This window comes from Balaenoptera ricei, chromosome 6 (assembly GCF_028023285.1).
Source record: "Balaenoptera ricei isolate mBalRic1 chromosome 6, mBalRic1.hap2, whole genome shotgun sequence".
Lineage (NCBI taxonomy): Eukaryota > Metazoa > Chordata > Mammalia > Artiodactyla > Balaenopteridae > Balaenoptera > Balaenoptera ricei.
The window spans coordinates 9,452,804-9,474,164 of NC_082644.1; the positions used below are offsets into that span (position 1 = coordinate 9,452,804).

The 21,361-nt window shown below is 43.5% G+C and overlaps 1 protein-coding gene across 1 annotated transcript in view; it reads right to left on the bottom strand.

The window, feature by feature from the left end:
* The window catches only part of MSRA (methionine sulfoxide reductase A), a 375,450-nt gene that overhangs the window by 118,605 nt on the left and 235,484 nt on the right, over positions 1 to 21,361 (bottom strand). The window contains exon 4 of the mRNA XM_059926804.1: positions 6,124 to 6,228. Within this exon, the coding sequence (XP_059782787.1) occupies positions 6,124 to 6,228 (105 nt within the window). The remainder of the gene's footprint in view (positions 1 to 6,123; positions 6,229 to 21,361) is intronic.

Genomic DNA, 21,361 nt, shown 5'->3' on the forward strand with positions numbered 1-21,361 from the left:
GACAGTGAACCCCAATTCATGAGATTATGGTAAGGGTTAAATGAAATGATAGGTATAAAGCATCTACCTCTAAGACTGGCCCGTAAGGGGTGCTTCATAAATGGTGCTGTCCTTTCCCCAGGATCGAGGAGAGTGAAAGAGGTTGGAATCGAGAAGTCAGGTTTATGGGATCAAGTCAGGCAAAGCTGAGTCTCCACATTGTGCACTTGTGTGCTTGTGGCTTGGCTCAAGGTACAGGGTCTGGGCCCTGCCTCCTCCGGCAGGAAGAGAAGGACCGAAACGATGGAATTCATGCACAGAGCATGCTAGGCACAGGGCTACAGAGCAAGCATGAGAGGCTGGGATCTTATGTGGTTCTTCTGAGCACTGGGCCAGCAGCAAACACGAGGCGGTTTCTGCCCACCAACCTCATCACCATCACCGCCAGCAGTTTCATCACAGAACGAGAACACGGACAATGCTGAAATCTTTTCAACTAGCAGGAAGTACAAAAGAACCTTTGTGGGTAGAAGCCTCACCCTTTAGTAAGCAGAGGGTAGATATTTTCCCACAGAAATCAAGGATATAAAAATAACTAAATAAAACTGGTGAAGTTGTATTGTTCTGTTGAGAAGAACACAACTACGAAGCGGCCACCTACATGGTTCTTGACGTTTTCAAGTGATTTTCACATAATTTCATTTCATTCTTATGACAACCCAAGAAGTACGCAGGATAGATATCACTATCCCTTTTTTGTAGATGAGAAAACAGAGTTTCAGACGGAGTAAGTATCTTGGTCAAGGTCGTGAGGTTGGGAAGGGGTCCATCTGGTGCCAGAACCCAAATCTAACTGTCGGGCTCTGCCGTGTTGTCCGGAGACCGGGGGAGTTTGGGGACCACACAGTCAGGAAGGAGCCTGGAGGAACTCTATTTGTCCCATGAGTGAGACAAAGCCAGAACAGGACGTATTAGCTTTAACAGTGGTATCTGAATGCTTCGGCAAAAGCAGGGGTTTCGTGGTAAATTCAGCAAAAAGACTATTCCATTTACTGGCCGGTCATCTGTAAACTTCACCCGAAGCTAATCCATTGAGCAGCCCCCTCTCAAGACTCACTGCCTGTTGGCTGTGGAATCACGGGTCTTGGGCCCCCTATATCGTTAAAAGCCCACACTTTCTCTTTTAAAGATTTTTTTGATGTGGACCATTTTTAAATTTATTTATTTATTTATTTATGGCTGTGTTGGGTCTTCGTTTCTGTGCGAGGGCTTTCTCCAGTTGCGGAGAGCGGGGGCCACTCTTCATCGCGGTGCGCGGGCCTCTCACTATCGCGGCCTCTCTTGTTGCGGAGCACGGGCTCCAGATGCGCAGGCTCAGTAATTGTGGCTCACGGGCCTAGTTGCTCCGCGGCTTGTGGGATCTTCCCAGACCAGGGCTCGAACCCGTGTCCCCTGCATTGGCAGGCAGATTCTCAACCACTGCGCCACCAGGGAAGCCCAAGCCCACACTTTCTGATAGCTCTTACCAGCTCTGCTCCCTTCAAAATGGCAGACCACGGGGATTTCCTCCTTTCCACTGGGACAGATGCCGTGAGAGCTGCTTTAGTACCCTCAAGCAGGGAAGAACGTGCAGGATTTTCTCTGTCTGGTCTATACCGTGAAGATCTGATTTAATTGAAAGGGAACTTAAGCTTCAATCCTTGCTGTTTCTACTATATTAGACCCTTGTCATTAGCAAGAAGCCCGCATTTGCTAATACCACTCTAGGAGATTGCTTCTCCCACAAAATGAAGTAAATTATAACTAAAGATTTTTAGTGGCCCCTGCAAATCCTTCCTAACTTTATAAACAAGGCAGTAAAGCCTTTCAACATGCTAATTAAAATACATTTCTCTTGAGGCCTATTGCTGTTGAGAATCGTGTGTGTCCGGGGTGGGCCTATCATCACATCAAAGATCAATGCCATCTCAACTTTTACTTAAGTTTTGTCTGTTTGTTGATAAGTAATTCTGGTACAGGTAAGAGCATTCTTCATGCAGGTGGAGGAATCACTTACTCTTGTTTCTGAAAAGAACCTACAATGGACTATTGCTTCACAGACCAGAGTCTCCACCAAAGCCAACATGCTTCTGTCCTTACAAACGTCCATTTTCTGAGTAAGAGTAATCAGTCTTACACGCCTCTACTTCCCCCACCTGCTCTACTGGGTGCTTTTCTTTTCTGGGCCACTTTTCACTGTGAAATGTGATAAGAGTCACCATGTGACTTCAGGTAGAGAATTAAGAAGTTGTGTTCAGATGGCCAAGTTCACCTGCAGCTCAGCTATCTCCTGCTGCATGCCCATCCTTTAGCAAGTGGACTTCAAATTCTTACCTCAGAAAAATTACATGATTACACGTTTTAGACCTTCAGAGTTCCCTGGAAATATTAAATCCATTGATACCAGACTTCTTATGAACTTACATTTTTGCTTTTAATCTCCCAGCGTTAACCAATACTTGTTTTAACTATTTCAGGTTAACATTTTGGTCTGTGATCTTATACACATTTATGTGAATGCTCATTTGATCTCAGTTTATTGGGATTTAACTATTTTCTTCCTATAGAAATGTATCTTCCCTGTGTGTTAACCAAAATGTTGGCTACTGCTGCTTATTCCAGACCACTTAGTGATCTAGCACCACTTAGCAGAATACCTGGCAAAAAGAGCAGACACAAGATAAATGTCATTAATGAATGCTTGCCTTTCACAATACTTCAGAAATATTGAAAAGGCATCTGATATGTTCTCAGGCCATATGTCCCAAATCCTAAATCCTAATTCTGAATTACCAAGAAACCTCCAATCAAACCACCAACAGGTCTTGAAGAAACAATTTCTAGTGTCCGCCCCTCGGTGTCTGAGTCAATGATAAAACCATTCAAATGGCTTTAGACCTCTGATTTATGGAGCCAGATGAACATGGTTAACTAACAGTTACTGAATATAATGATCGAGCATAATGCTCATTGTTTAAATTGAGTAAGTGGATTAGTTAGGGTTTTTGTTGTTGTTGGAAGTAATAGAAAGCCAACAAAGTAGCTCAAGTTAAAAAAAGGAAGGGAATACCTAGTAGCTGTCCTAGCTTGAAGAGCTCACAGGCGAGCTCTCAGAATTGCAGGAGGAGCTGCAGGAATGAGGAGTCCCAGGGCCTCAGAGCCTCCTGAGGGTTTTCTCCTCGCATCTCTCATCTCTCAGCGTCTCTGCTCATCTTCCTCCCTCGCTTCTCTGGTGGGCACGTCATTCCCCATACAGAGCACCCACCCCGGCAGCCGCAACAAACTGAGAACATACGACAGTCCCAGGGAAGGACTCTAGCTGGTTCTGCTTGGGTCACATGCCTGTTCTTTGGATCAAACATTGTTGACAATAGGAAAAGATACTGATTGATCAGGCCTGGATCATATGATCACTCCATTGGCCCTATTTCCAGAAGGGTCCTAGGAAACCCTACAAGGCAGAAGAAGATTGTTACCATGGCCCATTACACTGAACTATCTAAAAAAGTAATTCTAATAATAATGCAGGAAGATCAGAAATCTTGTGATTTAATATGTGTGACTGTATATATTACATGAAGCACTATTCTAAGCAGAAACAAATATACACAAGGGTAGAAAAACTCTCCTCCTACATGTATAATTTGTCCAAAATATCAGTGTAAAAAATAGGTCACTCGACATTCCAGTCCCATTGTCTGTGACCCCCATCATTCCATCATTACCAACTTCATCTTCTGACTCATAGAACTGAAGCTGGAGTTGAACCAGATGACCTCTAAAGTCTCTTCCAGCCTATGAGCCTATGAACACCCTGTTAGAAAAAAAAAATACCTCTGGAAGAACAGCACATCAACCTATTACATTATTGGACAGTGTTATGGGCTAAAGGGTGTCCCACCTCTCCCCACACTTCACATGTTGAAGCCCTAACCTCCAATACTTCAGAGTGTAACTTCATTTGGAGATAGAGCCTTTAAAGATTAAGATTAAATGAAGTAATTTGGGTGGGCCCTAATCCAGTTTGACTGGTGTTCTTATACAAAGAGGAGGTCAGGACACAGACACACACAGAGGGAAGACTGTATGAGGAAAAGACAGCCATCGACAAGCCAAGATGAAACCAACCCTGCCAATGCCTTCAACTCAGACTCCCAGCCTCCAGGACTGTGAGAAAATGAATTTCTGTTGTTTAAGCCACCCAGTCTGTGATACTTTATGATGGCAGCCTTAGCAGATTAATACAGATAGTAAACCAAGAATTTCAAAGAGGACTCAGGCAAAGTTGAGACAAATCTGACCCACGGGATGGGGAGAACAAGAGGTTCTCCTAAAGTTCTTTTGAAGAGGGAATTCCCCTGAGATTCAGGGGCCAGAACTAGTGACCTAATAACTGAGGTGTGCCAGTAAAGATGTGATAAAATGGGTAAGACATTAAGAGAAGTAAGGAGAGAGAAGTGGATGACAGACTTCACCCTCTTTGAAATTTTGCGGGGGCCGAGCATAAGGTGGTTGTATCGGGACATGGCATTACGGGTGGCCAGGCCAAGGCCACATACCCAGCCTTGTGGGCCTGCGGGGAGCCTGTCTCCTCCATGACTTCAGGCTTGCCTGGGCTCCTGATAGGTGTCTCCACGTAGAACTTTGGAGCCCTCAGCATCCTGCCTGACCCTCGGCTTTGACAGCCAAGAGGCTGAATGGCTGCTCCATCTGGACCAAAGGCTTCCCGGCATGAGTTCCTGGCCGTCACTACCCTTATTTATGATGCTCACCAGTTTCCCTTTGAGCCATGCGTGTCTAAGCCATTAGGCTTGCCGTTCTCATATGATGTGACAGTCCAGTAGTCCAAACGGGGGTGGCATCAGAACGTTCTGATGATAGTACTCTTGCCCTATCAGTCCTCTACCTCCCCTGCCCCATACCTCACTGCTCCCCCACCAGGGACTCATCCCCCCATGTCAACCAGACTTCACTGTCATGGAGAGCCTGCTCCTGGCCTCCTTCCCGGCCTTTACCCACCCTGCTGGATGTACCTGGATCCTGGACCTGCCTGACCCTGGCTCATCGATCATTTTGCTGTTCTTGCCTTAGCTCTGACCTTTGCCCTCTGGCAAACCACCCTGGCATTAGGTGGAACCAGAACTCAGGACTCACCAACCTATGCTGCTGGGGTCTTGGTAAGGTCCCACCCCAAAGCACAATGCACATTTGGAAAAACACATCCATTCATCAGGAAATAGCCAACATGGCGTACCCACTCCCCCAAAATCTGACACCAAAGGGAAAATATTTCCGTTAAATAGACCGATTGCTAAATGAAAATCACATCGAATATACAGGACTTTTCAGTTCATAAGCCTCATAATATCAGATCATCACACTGGCAAAGCAGTGCTTGTAAGGCTGTTAAGATGAAATCTGGAAATTACTCCATTATTGAATATTACAATGATATTTGCCAACATGAGATTTTTGCTTGTGTGTGCATTCAAATAAAATTCCTGACCACCATTGTTTACAGCCCAAATATATTAATATCTCCATATAATAAATTCCAAAGAAGACAAATGAAATATTTAAATAACCCAAGCATTGTAGAACCACTGAATACTGCATTTTACCTTTATGTTCTCTCTTTTTTTTTAAATCACCCACAGACATTTAAAAGAAAAAAAAAAAAAAAAAAAGGCTGATAATGTCAAAAGATGAGAAAGGCTAAATAAATTCAGGGAAATAAAGGAACCATAAATCAGGAAAACTTTGGAGCTGCTAGAAAGACACTTTAATTTTGTAGACAAAAGACTGCATTAAGGAGGAATAATGCAATAATCAAAGGTGAACGAATCTCTATTGTCTGGTGTCTTTCTCTGTGGGAATTTTCCCACCCCTGACAGCTGTAAAGGGGGGAGGGGCGCAGACAGTGGCTGTGCCTTTATTCTCTCGCCCTCTTTCTCCCCAGCCCCTCCCCTTCTCTGTCAATAAATGTCTGCAATCATATTCTTGAGCTCCTGTGTGATTTCAAGGTTCATCTCTTCCATGCAGCTCAAACACTAATTATCTCAGCTGTAATTAGTAAGATAATTAAATACTGGCTCACTCATCTACCTTGGGTCGGGTCATGATTCTCCCAGAAGACCTTGAGCAGCTCCTCAAAGCTGATGCGTTCTGGCTGGTATACCACTCGGACTACTTCTGCGTGGCCAGTTTTGCCTTGAAAGAAACAGAACGTACAACCCAAATTTACTGACAACATCAATTTATGACAAGTTATTTGTTTCCAAAAAACCACTAGACAAAGGCTGAAATTCTTCCCTCTGAAGGCAGGCTGGGAGCACAATTGTACTTTAATGCTTTCATCCTAAGCCTCTGTCGCTGGTTCTTTTTCCATAAAAGCACACGGTTGTCCTCGAGCAAGTTTCCTGAGGGTGATGATTTCTCTTCATTGTGCTCTAATTTTTTTTTAATTCCATGAGAAAATAAACTCGGGTTTTCATTTTTCTAATCTCACTCTTACAAAGCCTTATGGATCCAACCTGACATGGTGCTAGAGATTTGAAACTCTGCAAAGGGGAACGAGCCAATTTATTTTTATCAACCCCCCCCTTCTCTGTGCGTAGTAAGCTCAGCTGCACTACAGAGGGAGATGGTGCCAGATAGAGAAACCCAAGAAAAAAACAGGCTTATAACTCGTTCACATTAGATAAATTCGTTAACAGAGAGACATATTTGCTGTGCTGTTAACACTGAGGCGAGGGTCAGGTTCATACACCCAGCAGGACAGTTAAGTGTTTTCTCAGCCTAATTCGTCTCTGTGGTAAACAACTACTGTAGCAAAAGCCTCTCTGCGGCCCCCGCTGTTAGCACACTCCCTTCTCAAAGGTGGTCCCCCAGGTTCTAAGGATCAGGGAAGCGGGTACTTGCAGTACCACTTGTACCTGTGGAATTCATGCCCTCTCTTATTTTACGGTGTTAGAACACGGTAAATAATAGACCCCTCCATACTAACATCACCTCTATGTTTAAATTTGTTTTCCATCTCTTTCAGTCACCTTGTGTGTAGTAAAGAATTTAGCCTTGCCCAAACAGGTAGCTGGCCTCTGCCTTAGCTCTGGTAGGTAATCTAGGTCATACCTGATAGGAGTGTCCTAATTTAGAGAGGCCACGCCTATGCTCTTAGGGTGGGGCTAGCCACACTGAATCCCAGGGTAGGGCTGCCAACAGTCCTAGGGTAGAGGCTGCCATGTCGGAAAGACCAGCCATGTGACTGAGGGTGGAGGCTTTGGGTAACACAGTATCGGTTGACCGAGAGCCTGAGTTCAACCATGTGGACAATCAATCAATCATACCTATGTAATGAAGGCCCAATTAAAAATTCTGGACACCAAAGCTTGGGAGAGCTTCCTGGTTGGCAATACTCTGCGTATTGTCACACATAGAGGCCAGGAGGGTAACACATCCTGACTGCATGGGAGATGACACAGAGGCTTTGCACTGGAACCCTTCCAGACTCCGCCTATGTGACGCTTCCTTTAGCTGATTTTGATCTGTATCCTTTTCCTGTAATCAGCTATAACTGTGAGGATAACAGCTCTCGACTTGCGTGGGTCCTTCTAACAAATTATCAGACCTCCCAGTGGTCTGGGGAATCCTTTGAACTTGCATGTTAGTTTGCAAAAGTGTTTTCCCCTATGTTGGTAATCTCACCTTAATTCTTACAACCCTCCAATTGTACACGCAGGAAGGCAGAAATCCCCATTTTACAAACTGGCAAACAGGTACATATGAGTTAGATTTTCCCAAGGTCACAGAGCTAGCAAATTTCTGGACCATAACCTGAAAAAACACCTTCTGACTTCTTGTCCAGGGTTCTGTCCAATATATCAAAGCGAAGAGAGCAAAGGGAACATGAATCCAGAAAAGGAGAGAGATCTACTTATTATCTTTAGTCTTCCTTAGCAGTTAAAATTTCTGATTGTAGAAACGATGATTTGCAAACAATACAAAGCTTAAAAAATGTGCAGAAATATAGAAAAGAAAATAAAAATCACCCATACGCTTACCACATAAGTACTATCAATACTTGTTACGCACTTCTTTCTAGATACGTACGAAATACATACACACACAAAACACACACAAACTCGCACTGTGACACACAATTTGTTTTATTGTAATCACTGCATCATGCTTTTTCCACTTACTAGCATATCGTGAGTGTTTTCCCATATCACTGAAATTTTTAGGAAATACCATTTATAATGACTATATAACACTCCAAAGATGGCCGTACTATTACTTATTCAATCATTCCCTGTCATTGGGCATTTGTATTGAATCCTATTTTTATCTATGAATGTAAATATTTTTTCTACATTTTGAGGCTGCCTCTAGCCTTAGTTATATAAGGGAATTTTCTAAATCAATGTTTATGAACATTTTAAAGATACTTGATACCTTGTGCTAAACTGCTATTCATTAAAGTTGACCCAATTTTCTCTCCCCATTGGCAGCATATCTGAGGGTCAGCCTCAGTCACCATCACAATGTTGTTAAATCCCTACCAAATTTATAGATGGAAGATAGTATCCTATCATTTTATTTTTAATGAATTTAATTATTAGTGAGGTAAAAAATGTCATGCTTATTAATAATTTTAATTTTTTATTTTCTCTAATTTTTGTTCTTTATATTGGGTTATTAATATTTTATTCTCAATTGGTCAGCCTACATAATTTTAATTCAAATACTATAGTCATGTAAGTTAACATCTAAACAGATTTTATGCTAATAGGTATGAAAAGAATGATAAGGGAATTATGGGAAGAAGATTCATTAAGTATAATAACCATGTTATTGCAAAACCATTTTTGATCTACTTTAAAATCTTACAATTTTGTGTTCTGAAATGTTTAAATGAATGATTTAACTACATAACTAGTAAGACTGTCTGAATATTAAAAATGGCAACAACGTGTCACAAACATGACAAAAAAACATTTGATAAGAAAAGCATTGAAACCACACTAGAAATATAGGCAAAAGATGTAAACAGGCAATACACATTGGAAAAAATAAATATAGATCCAGGCATGAAAAGTTCTCAACATTTTCAGTGATCAAATAAAAGCAAACAAATGTATATTAAACATTAAAACACCATCTCTTACTCATTTCATTTTGTAAAACTGCTTAAAATTGTGCCTAGTGCTGATGAGGACACTGTGAGGCTGGCACCCTTACTTGGGTGGTGACACTGAAAACGACAGCACCCTTCTGAAACCCCATGGGCATAAGAAGCAAGAGCCCCAAAGACTAAGATTAATTCACCTTGATTAAGTGACCCAGGAAATCCACCTCAAAGATATAAACCCCAAATAATAGAAAAGACATACACAAATACGAAAATTCATTCCATCATTGCTACAATGGTGGAGTACTATAAGAAATCCAAAAGTCAAACAAAAAAGAAACAAATTATGGTACAGCCGCATGATGAGATATCACACAACCATTAGTTATAATCCCAAACCCTCGTAAAAGCTGCTGCTAGTTACTGAACACTGATAATATGGCAGGCACTTTACCTACTGGGTGTTCTTCAATGCTCATTAATTTTTTTCCCCAATTTTTCTCTACTGAGGTAAAATACACAAAACATAAAACTTACCAGCTTAACTATTTTTAAGTGTACAATTCAGTGGCATTAAGTACAGTCACATCATTGTACTACCATCACCATCTTCCATCTCCAGAACTTTTTTTAATCTTGCAAAATTGAAACTTCATATCCGCTAAACACTAACTCCCCAATTTTACCTTCCCCCAGCCCCAGGTGACTGCCAATCTACTTCTGTCTCTGTGAATTTGACTCCTCTAGGTACCTCATGTCAGTGGAATCATATTGTATTTGTCCTGTTGTGACTGGCTTATTTCATCAGCAGAATGTCCTCAAGATTCACCCACGTTGAAGCACGTGTCAGAATTTCCTTCTTTTTTAAGGCTGAATAACATTCCATTGTTTGCATGTGCCCCATTTGGTTTATCCATTTATCTGTCAATGGACACTTGGGCTGCTTCCACCTTTTGGCTATTGTGAATAAAGCTGCTATGAACATGGGCACACAGATGTTGCTCACAACAATTTTACAACAGGGATGCCATCCCCATTTTACAGGTGAGGAAACCAAGGCCTCTCCACAAGTTTTTTCACATAAACATCCCACAGCCGGTAAGCGGCAGCTGACCAGGTTTCAACTGGAGGTGCAAGGTCTGGCTCGTTCTATGACCCCAAGTTGGGCCCCTGAATGTAGACACCCGAAGTCATCAAGTGACAGCAAAATATCACACAGGCAGTGGCCCAGATGAGAAAACACAGCTGTGGAGGTAACTGACATCCAGGCTGTCAAGACTATTTTCCAGGATTAGGCTCTTCTTTCATGGTTGCAGTATGGGGTCAGGAAAGACTTCCACTCACCAGCAAACACTTTTAGACATAATCTGTGCACTGACATTATTTGTGGAGAGGTTTAAAGAGGTTTGGTTGTTTAAAAGAAACTACTACCATTAAAATTCAGGACCCATCTGCATTGACAAACAGTGTGGAGAAGCCCTTGTCAAACTCACCTTTAAGTTTCTTTATTTTATTTCTCCAAAGTACAAGAGCCTGTATAAAAATACACAGTGCAAATGATCAGAAGGATTAAGGGGCCAGGAACCACTCAGAGAAATGCCCGCACCTCCAGGAACTCACCGATGTGTTAGGCTAATTTGATTCCCAAGACCAATCTGCAAATAGTTTCTGGTGCTTCCAAAGATAAAAGGCTATATCTTAAAAATACTTTGAGCTGTTTCTTCACATAACATCGTGCAAATAGCATGATAGATGTGATGTGCAAATGTGCTTGTTAACAGTTCACAGCAGTGTTATAGGTGCTTTAACACTGTCATTCAAAAATACCCTGAAAGGAAAAACGCAAAGGATGAATGTCTTCTCTGAGCATTTCCCCCGTGTCACTTTATCTCATGACCCCAGAGGGAGGTGAAGGAACACAGAGGGGTAGGCTATGGTCAGTCATTCCTTACAAGACAAAACATCCCAGAAGACACACATGGCAGTGTTCTGGGGGCAGAAAAATCACACATCTAGAGTCAGCTAGAGCTTTGTGGAAGCCAAGTCATCCGTAGAACCAGGTGTTTTTAAAGAGAACCCCAAGACAAATCAGCCAATTCTTTAAGTCAACGCTGTGTGACAGCGTTCCATCCATCCCATGGGGAAAATGCGATCTTCAACTCTTCCAGGTCAGCATGATTAGTTTTTACTACCGGTGGGCTGGGGAGGAGAAGAGAAACTAGGGAGGTGGCCTACCCAGCAGATGAGACCGGACAAGAGGCCAGGAGCTGGTGAGACAGGAAGGCAGGGGGACGAGAGCAGGGGGCAGTGCTGTGCTCTGGTGAGAAGCACATACTCGGGCCAGGCTGCCTGGGCTGTGCTCTGGCTCTGCTACTTGGCAGCCGCGTGACCCGGGCAGGGCCAGGGAGGGACGAAAACGCTGGTTCAAATCACAGCTCCTTGGCTATGAGCCACGCCTTACCTAGGGGGCCCACACCCACTATCAAAGGCCCTTTATCTACTTTACCACTTGATGCCTCGGTTTCCTCACCTGCAAAATGGGGAGTCAGAACCGTGCCTGGCACACAGGAGTCTAAGTCTCTATGTCTTATTATAAGCTGAATTATTAGAATTATACTCTACTCAGCTGTGATGGAGTGGGAAAAGATGAGAATTAACATCACTAGACGTAACTTAAGCCATAGTTCTAACAAGTAGTTTAACACTTTTTTCGACTGTGATCCAGGGTCTCCTACTATTTCAGATAGGAATAAAAAATAACCTCTGTGACAGAAGAGTCACAAAGATTAAACGAGGTCATATGTGGGAAAGTTCTGGGGAAAATGCCAGCTCTCTATACACAAATGTGACGCTTCTATTGTTGTCACCCTTTTATGTTTCCTTAGCACGGACCCCTCCCCATAAGGACTAAACTGCAGGAGAAAACACATATCTCTGTAAGTGGATAATTCTGATTTTATTTATCCATTCGACTGATAGAAATATCAGTCGAGTGTCTACAACCACTGACTCGGGTGCTGAGGTGCATTCCCAGCCGGCGCCTTCCGGCCCCAATGGGGACTGTGGTCCGGCCTTCGTCCACACCATAAAGGACCCAGATTGTCACTCTTTCGATGAAGTGTAGGGTGGTGGAGAAACACTGTGTTTTTCAAGCGTGAGTCCCCACTTTAGAATCAGAAATAAAAGGACAGGGGTTTAATGAGAGGGTGCTTAATTTGGGTAAAAAGAAACCTCCAGAAGCAGGGCTCCAGGAGAAGCTGGGGCTGGGATCTTGCCTCCCTGGAGAAGCTGTGTCCTACCACCCTGTGGCTGTCGACACTGTCCTTCCTACGAGAACCTCTGTCCCTCAGAGTCGGTGTAGCCAGGAGACAGCACGGAGCTGCCGAACTGAGATGAACAGAAGCCTCCACTGCGCCCTGGGCTGGGACACCGGGAGGCCACCTCCCTCTGGTCAGAGCCAAGCGACTGCAGGTTGGCGGGCAGCAGTGGTGGGCGGTCAGCACCCCACAGCGAGCGCGCTGAGCGGAGCCAGCGAGACGGGAGGTGAGAGCTACACTCCAAACTCTCTATAAAGTGCTGGCTCCTCCCCAACGGGTGGGCAAATCCGAGGCCAGGAGATTTCCAGAAGGAGAAGGAGCAGGGCCGCCTGCACCAAGGGCAGCTTGAGCCCACGAGGGGCTCCTGGGGGTGGGCTCGTCTAGGGGGGGACCCCAGGGCCACCCAGCCGAGCAGCCGAGACCTGCGTGGTCCCAGCGTGTGAGGAAGAGCGGAAGCCAGGGCGGCGGAAGCCTGCCTTCTGGGAGGGGGCTTGGTGGGGACGCAGAAGACAAAAGCAGAGAGAGACGGAGACCGTGCACACCTGCCGGGGCTGGGGCCCTTGCTGCTGCAATGGCGGGGGCGGAGGGCGGGAGGCCGTGGAGACAGCACCCGGTCCCCGGGCAGAAGCTGCACCAAATGGGTGCCCCTCTGCCGTGAGCCGGGCTTCTGCTGTCTCCGCAGGGCAGTGAGAGACCTCGAGGCCTGCCCGCCCCTCTCTAGGTCAAGGCCCAGCCCTGGGCCACACCTCACAGTCAACAGGTTGCCCATCGAGAGCCAGACGGCCGGGCTCCACCAGGCTGGGGGGCACGGGGCCGGGGCTTCCGCACTGGGCTTGGCCAGAGCGCACCGCACCCCCGTCCCTGCTGCCCACACTTGTCCTCTGCCCTCCGGAGTTCCTCTCTCTCCACAGCTGGAGTATGCCAACCTCATCTCCCCACGCCATCTCCCTGACCCAGACACTCCACAGCCCCACATCAGCCCCCAGCCCCTCTTGCCCCGCCCGCATACAGCCTGCAGTGCCCTCCCTCCAGCCACCTGCAACCCAAGCCCTCTCCTACTGTCAAGGTCCCCGTAGGTGCTGCTTCCTCCAGGCAGCCCTGCCTGAGGACGGGACCTTGAGAAGAGGCATGATGCACGGGGGAGAGCACCGCAGGCGGGATGCCGGCAGATCTACTGCGCTCAGATTCAGGCTCCTCGACTGGGTCAGGTCCCCTGAGGTCCCTCACCGGGTCGCTGTGATGAAGAGAGATGATGGATGTAGCCGAGAGGGCCCAGCAATTAGCACACAGAGGGGACTCAAAAAACGGATCTTTCTCCACCAAGCACCACTGACCCAGCCCCCTGGACTCTTAACTGCACTTGGGATCAGCCACACACAGTGTAACACTTGGGTGCTGGCTGTTTTCAAGTGCTTGCTTAGCCTTCCCACGTACAAAGCGGGCTCCTTGAGAGGAGGAATCAGGAAAGTGGCTCTTCTCTGTCATCCCCCAGGACCAGGCACATGATGTGACATTAATAAACACATTCAGATCAGAGGAGTCTTGTGCTAAGTGTTTCTGCCACTTACTTAGCCTTCATCTGGATGAGCGTCCGTGCCAGCCCCAGACGTGCCCACCTGACAGAGGACCAGTGCCCTAAATGGAGACATACCTCTATGCCCTGCTCTGCCTCTGTCCCTAACCGTTGAGTTCTATGTAAACCTCAGCATACATCTTCGAACAGACGTAGCTACTACCTGGAGAAAGGGATTAGACACAATTAATGCAATTTGAACACCTTACTATATGGGTCAACACGATGTTTTATTTACTCATTAATTCATAAATATTTCCTGAATGCTTACTAAGTTCCAGTACTTGTGCTAAGTGCTAGGGATTCGAAGGTGGCAAATGTTAATACGGTGACAACAAAAGACTCTTGCAGCGCCAGTACTGCTTACGGTGTGAGTACAGGTAAAGAACTGCTCTTTGGAGGAAAAAGACCTGCTCTATTTTATTTATCCTACAGTCAAGATGGAGGGGAGAAGTGAGCTATAGTTATTTTTTCATTAAATAATAACTGTTCTTCAATTTCCCTCATCTTTTCCAGCCAACAAGACCAAACCGTTAAACCAAATCAAAAAGCACAGAAAAAGATCCAGGTGTTTGAAGGGGAAAGGTGGATGACTAGTACCACCCTTTCCCATACAAGATTCAAACCACTACTTTCCTCTTGCTAATTAACTACAAAGAGGTAAGATGTCAGCTCAGTTTCATCTCCAGCTCCTGCAGATAGAAAATGTGATTTCCAACAATGTACTCATTATAAAAAAAAATCCTAATACATCAAAATTGGATGCCCTGTGGAGTTCATTATAGGATTTGAGGAGTGTCTATACTGTCATTTTATCTTGGCTTTTTTTTTTCTTTTGTCTCATCGTCACTTAAAGTGTCCAAAGAGAAAACGTAAGCTTTAAAAAGCATCCTATTGATTGAAAAGTAGAAAAAAATACTGTTAGAGCAACTGTAATTTTTTTCTGGTCCACCATGGGGAGACACGGTGGGGGGGGGGGTGTCTTATCCTTCAGTGATTATTCTCTCAGAGGAGTGCTGTAAACACGGTGAAGTACTTTATCAAGAAAATTCCTCAGGAAAACAATACCCTACAACCATTAATTCTTCATGCTACTGGACGTTTCTTACTACTACAAAGCTAACTAGTAGGTAACTAGTCTAGGAGTGAGCGGCTCACTAGTTTCTCTATCCAACCTGCTGGTCATTGAGGCTGGCCCTCACACCCTTTGAACTGTTTTTTCCAGAACATGAAAGGACCTATGTGGTTGGGTTGATCAATGTCTATTTCCTAGACCAGCACCAACTCCCACCCCACCATGAGATAGGCAGGCATAATGAGATATCAGCAAAACTAACCTGCCAAGTGGAGACCATGGTATCCTCGCAGCTGAGAGAACAAACACAGTGTTATTAAATGGCCTGATTACTATTAAAAACGGTATTGCACACTGAGAAGCTATGACTCCTTGATGCTGACAAATTATACCAAAAAATCCAAAATGAGGCCTGCTTGTACCTTGTAATTAGTGGGCTACACAAGAAGAGTGGTTCACAACCCTACATCTTAGAATCACTTGTGCAACTTTTGGAAAAATACTCTCACACCTCCCACTCCGCCCCACGCTGGAATTCTGATACAGGAGGTCTGGGGTCAGGCCTGGTCATATGTATCCTCACAAAGCTTGACAGGTACTTCTGATGGAAAGCTAGGAAAGGGAATCGTGAAACTGGGCATTTGATATACGTGGCTATAACAAGGGAGAGGAAACCAGACAGTAGATTTTGTTTTAACAAAGTCTCAGAATTTTAAGGGACACAAAAGGTCACCTAGCTAAATGCTATATTGTGTTTTACCCCATTGCAATATCCAAATGACCATTTCAAGTGATAGGTTGTACAGGATTTCATGAAGTAGTCCATGAGGTTGTTGGAATGTCCTGTCTTTATTGAGTCAAATCTACCTCTTCCTACTCACAGGTCCAGGCTGTACCTTTTGGGGTCTACTCACTTCTCCACAATGACTCTTGAGAAGGCTGAAGGTGTAGGATATTGTGGGGTAGTTAACTGGGCCTTGACTCCGAAGTCAGAAGACCTGAACTTGAGGGCATAATCTGCCAGACAGCCAGTTAACCTTTCCTAGTCACAAGTTCCTCACCTGTAAAATGAGGGAACTAACACCTGTCCCATCAATCTTGGAGTATGGTTGAAAGCCCTAAATAACAGACATAAAGGAACTGAGTGGTAGTAATCAACTCTATGATATCACAACTAGTCTTTCCATATCCATATACTATTGTAATAGAGAAGAACAAATCTGACTCCATGTTAGAACTGCTTCTTTTACTTTAACCTTTGTATTCTATTGCTTTTGCTACAAATTAAGAATGTTGCCTATAGCCTGAAATATACAGGATAGCCCATTCTCAAGGGTCTGACCTTTAAAGGTGTAACACTTTTCCATTCACATAGAGATTGAAAGTGGCAGAACAGAGAATAACATGTGTCTTGTTGGAAATTTACAGGAACATCATGACCTGACCCATGTGGACGGCTGCAAGAACAAAGGATTCCACAGGAAGAAGTCTGCAACAACCAGCCACACGCCCCCACACACACCTTGCGTTTAAAAATGCTTTGCTGAAACCCTTCAGGGAATTCAGGGTTTTGAGGGCACAAGCCCCCATTCTCCTTGCACGGCCCTGCAATAAATCTACCTCTGCTCCAGACTTAGACATTCCAGTTTTTTTGGCCTCACTGTGTGTCAGGCATACAAACTTGCATTGGGTAACACTACTAAGGATATGCCGTCATAACAGAACTTCACTATGCAAAGCCAGAAGCTTTCAAACATTCAGGATCTGGGTTAATACAAACAGAACAATATGGACTGCTCTCCAAGAAAAGATAGGTTTCTTTGGGTAAGCTGCCAAGGTTTTCTAAAAGTGTTCCAAATCAGAGTGAAAAGACAGATAGAGAACCCCTGAAATCATGACAACAGAAGGCATTTTTAAAATCAAGTCAGGTAATTTTTCCATATTCTAAAACTACACTCAACTCATAATAACATGGATGAGAAAAGGCACCCCTATACGAAGCTCAACATTGCTAACTCCCACTGCTTATGCAGAATTTCCAGAAGAGCTACTTTAAGTCACCCAAAGATAATAATTGCCTATTCATTTTGCACACACACCACATTACAGTTGCTTTTTTTCCTCAGAGGAAAGTGCATGAGACATACACTTTGATATTTATATTGAAACTGATAACTCTACCTGCTTGAATGTACTGCTTTCCCTTGGCGCCCGCTCTCCTGCTCTCCCTCTCTTTCTCACCAAACACTAGATCTGTATAACTTTCTCTTTAAGAATAAATAAACATTAAAATCCTTTCAATACATTGTCAAATATGTTCAAAACACATGATTTTTCCTGCAATGGCTTTAAATATTACCTCATGTCTTTCTGCATTTGGTATCACTATTATAAAATATCAGTTAAAACTATTGATTCATAATTGGTCACTAGAAGGTTTTAGAAATGTATATAAATTTTAATATTCTTTCTTTTCTGTTTACCATTGACCCCCTTCACCCACTTCTCTCACACCCCACCTCCACCTCTGGCAGCCACTACCATTCTGTTCTCTGTATCTATGAGCTTATTTTGTTTGTTGGTGTTTTTTTGGTTGTTGTTTTGTTTTGTTTTTGTTTTTGTTTTAGATTCCACATATAAGGGATATCATATGGTATTTGTCTTTCTCTGACTTATTTCACTTAGTATAATGCCCTCAAGGTCCACCTATGTTGTCGCAAATGGCAAGATTATATTCTTTTTAATGGCTGAATAATATTCTATTGTATATGTCTACCACATTTTCTTTATCCACTCATCCATCAGTGGACATTTAGGTTGTTCCTATATCTATTGTAAATAATGCTGCAACAAATAGGAGGGTCATGTATCTTTTTCAACTCCTGTTATCATTTTCTTCAGATAAATAGCCAGGAGTGGAATCGCTGGATCATATGGTAGGTCTATTTTTAATTTTTTGAGGAAACTTCATACTGTTTTTCATAGTGGCTGCACAATTTACATTCACACGAACAGTGCACAAGGATTCCCTTTTCCCACATCCTCGCCAACACTTGTATTTCTTATCTTTTTGATAATAGTCATTCTAACAGGTGTGAGGTAGTATCTCACTGTGGTTTTGATTTGTATTTTCCTGATGATTAAGGATATTAAGCATCTTTTCATGTACCTGTTGGCCATCTGTATGTCTTCTTTGGAAAAATGTCTATTCAAATCTTCTGAGCATTTTTTAATCACATTGTTTGTTTTCATGCCATTGAGTTGTAAGAGTTTTTTAATATGTTTTGGATATTAGCCACTTATCAGATACATGGTTTGTAAATATTTTCTCCCATTCAGTAGGTTGACTTTTTATTTTGTTGATGGTTTCCTTTGTTGTGCAGAAGCTTTTGAGTATGGTGGATTCCCACTTATTTTTTTCTTTTGTTGCTTTTGATTTTGGTATCAGATTCAAAAAATCTTTTCCAAAATTGATGTCAAGAAGCTTTTCCCCTATGTTTACTTCCAGGACTTTTATGATTTCAGATGTTATGTTCAAGTCTTCAATCCATTTTGAGTTTATTTATGGGTATGGTATAAGACAGTGGTCCAGGTTCATTCTTTTGCTTGTGGCTGTACAGTTTCCCCAACACACCATTTATTGAAGAGACCATCCTTTCCCCACTGTACATTCTTGGCTCCATTGTCATAAATTAATTGACCATATATGTGTGGGTTTATTTCTGAGCTCTCTGTTCTGGTCAATTGATCTATGTGTATGTTTTTATGTCAATACCATACTGTTTTTTTTGTTTTTTGTTTTTAATTAATTAATTAATTTATTTATTTATGGCTATGTTGGGTCTTCGTTTCTGTGCGTGGGCTTTCTCTAGTTGCGGCGAGCAGGGGCCACTCTTGATCGCGGTGCACGGGCCTCTCACTGTCGTGGCCTCTCTTGTTGCGGAGCACAGGCTCCAGACGCGCAGGCTCAGCAACTGTGGCTCACGGGCCTAGTTGCTCCGCGGCATGTGGGATCTTCCCAGACCAGGGCTCGAACCCATGTCCCCTGCATTGGCAGGCAGACTCTCAACCACTGTGCCACCAGGGAAGCCCAATACCATACTGTTTTAATGGCTATAGCTTTGTAATACAGTTTGAAATCAGAAATCATAATGCTTCCAGCTTTTCCCTTCTTTCTCAAGATTGCTGTGGGTATTCAAGGTGTTTTGTTTTTTTTTTTTTTTTTGTGCTTCCATACAAATTTTAGGATGATTTGTTCTATTTCTTTGAAAAATGCCATTGGAATTTTGATAGGGATTGCACTGAATCTGCAGATTGCTTTGGGCAGTACGGACAGTTAAACAATTTTGTTTCTTCCAATCCACAGGCATGAAATATCTTCCCATTTATCTATTTTATGTGTCTTCTTGAATTTTTTCATTAATATCTTATAGTTTTCAACATACAAGTCTTTCACTTCCTTGGTTAAATTTGTTTCTAGGTATTTTATTCTTTTTGATGCAATGGTACGTGGGATTGTTTTCTTTATTTCTGTTTCTGATAGTTTGTTATTAGTGTATAGAAATGCAACACTTTTTCTGTATTCATTTTTTTATCTTGCAATTTGACTGAATTCATTTATCAGTTCTAACAGTTTTTTGAGGGAGTCTTTAGGATTTTCTATATATAAGAGCATGTCATTTACAAATAGTGACAGTTTACTTCTTCCTTTCTAACTTGGATTCCTTTTATTTGTTTTTCTTGTCTGATTGCTCTGGTTCGGACTTCCAATACAATTTTGAATAAAAGTGGCAAGAGTGGGTCTCCTCATCTTGTTCTTCACCTTAGAAGAAAGGCCTTCACCTGTGTGCGAGCACAGGTCACTACCCACACCTCCCCTCCAGGAGCCTGTGCAGCCCGCCACTGCCAGGGTCCCGTGATCCAGGGACAACGTCCCAGGGAGAACACACGGTGCGCCTCAGGCTGTTGCAACGTCATGCCAGCCTCTGCCACCACAGGCTCACCCCGCATTCCGTACCCCTCCCTCCCCGCGGCCTGAGTGAGCCAGAGCCCCCTAATCAGCTGCTACTTGAACCCCGTCCTGTCTGGGTGGGGAACAGATGCCCTCAGGTGAACTACAAGCAGAAGCAGGGCCAAATCCAAAGTTGAACCCCGGGAGCTGTGAAAACAAAGAAGCGAAAGGGAAATCTCTCCCAGCAGCCTCAGGAGCAGCGGATTAAATCTCCACAATCAACGTGATGTACCCTGCATCTGTGGAATACTTGAATAGACAATGAATCATCGCAAAATTGATGCGGTGGACTTTGGGATCAACTGTAGACTTGGGGTTTGCTTTCTGCATCTAATTTTTTTCTGGTTTTATGTTTATCTTAGTTTAGTATTCAGAGCTTATTATCATTGGTAGATTTGTTAACTGATTTGGTTGCTCTCTTCCGTTTATATATATATATATTTTTTCCTTTTTCTCCTTTTGTGAGTGTGTATGTGTATGCTTCTTTGTGTGATTTTGTCTGTATGGCCTTGCTTTTACCATTTGTCCTAGGGTTCTGTCTGTCTATTTTTGTTTTTTTAGTATAGTTTTTAGCACTTGTTATCATTGTGGATTTGTTTTTTGGTTTGGTTGCTCTTGCTTTCTTTCTTTTTTTAATTACTTTTTTATTTTTAATAATTTTTTAAATTTTTTATTTTAATAACTTTATTTTATTTTATTTATTTATTTTTTCTTTCTTTTTTTTTTCTCCCTTTTCTTCTGAGCCAGGTGGCTGACAGAGTCTTGGTGCTCCAGCCGGGTGTTAGGCCTGAGCCTCTGAGGTGGGAGACCCGAGTTCAGGACATTGGTCCACCAGAGACCTCCCAATCCCATATAATATCAAACAGCAAAAGCTCTCTCAGAGATCTCCATCTCAATGCTAAGATCCAGTTCCACTCAACGACCAGCAAGCTACAGTGCTGGACACCCCATGCCAAACAACTAGCAAGACAGGAACACAGCCCCACCCATTGGCAGAGAGGCTGCCGAAAATCATAATAAGTTCACAGACACCCCAAAAAACCCCACCAGATGCGGTCCTGCCCACCGGAAAGACAAGATCCAGCCTCATCCACCAGAACACAGGCACCAGTCCTCTCCACCAGGAAGCCTACACAACCCACTAAACCAACCTTACCCACTGGGGGCAGACACCAAAAACAACAGGAACTACGAGCCTGCAGCCTGCAGAAAGGAGACCCCAAACACAGTAAGTTAA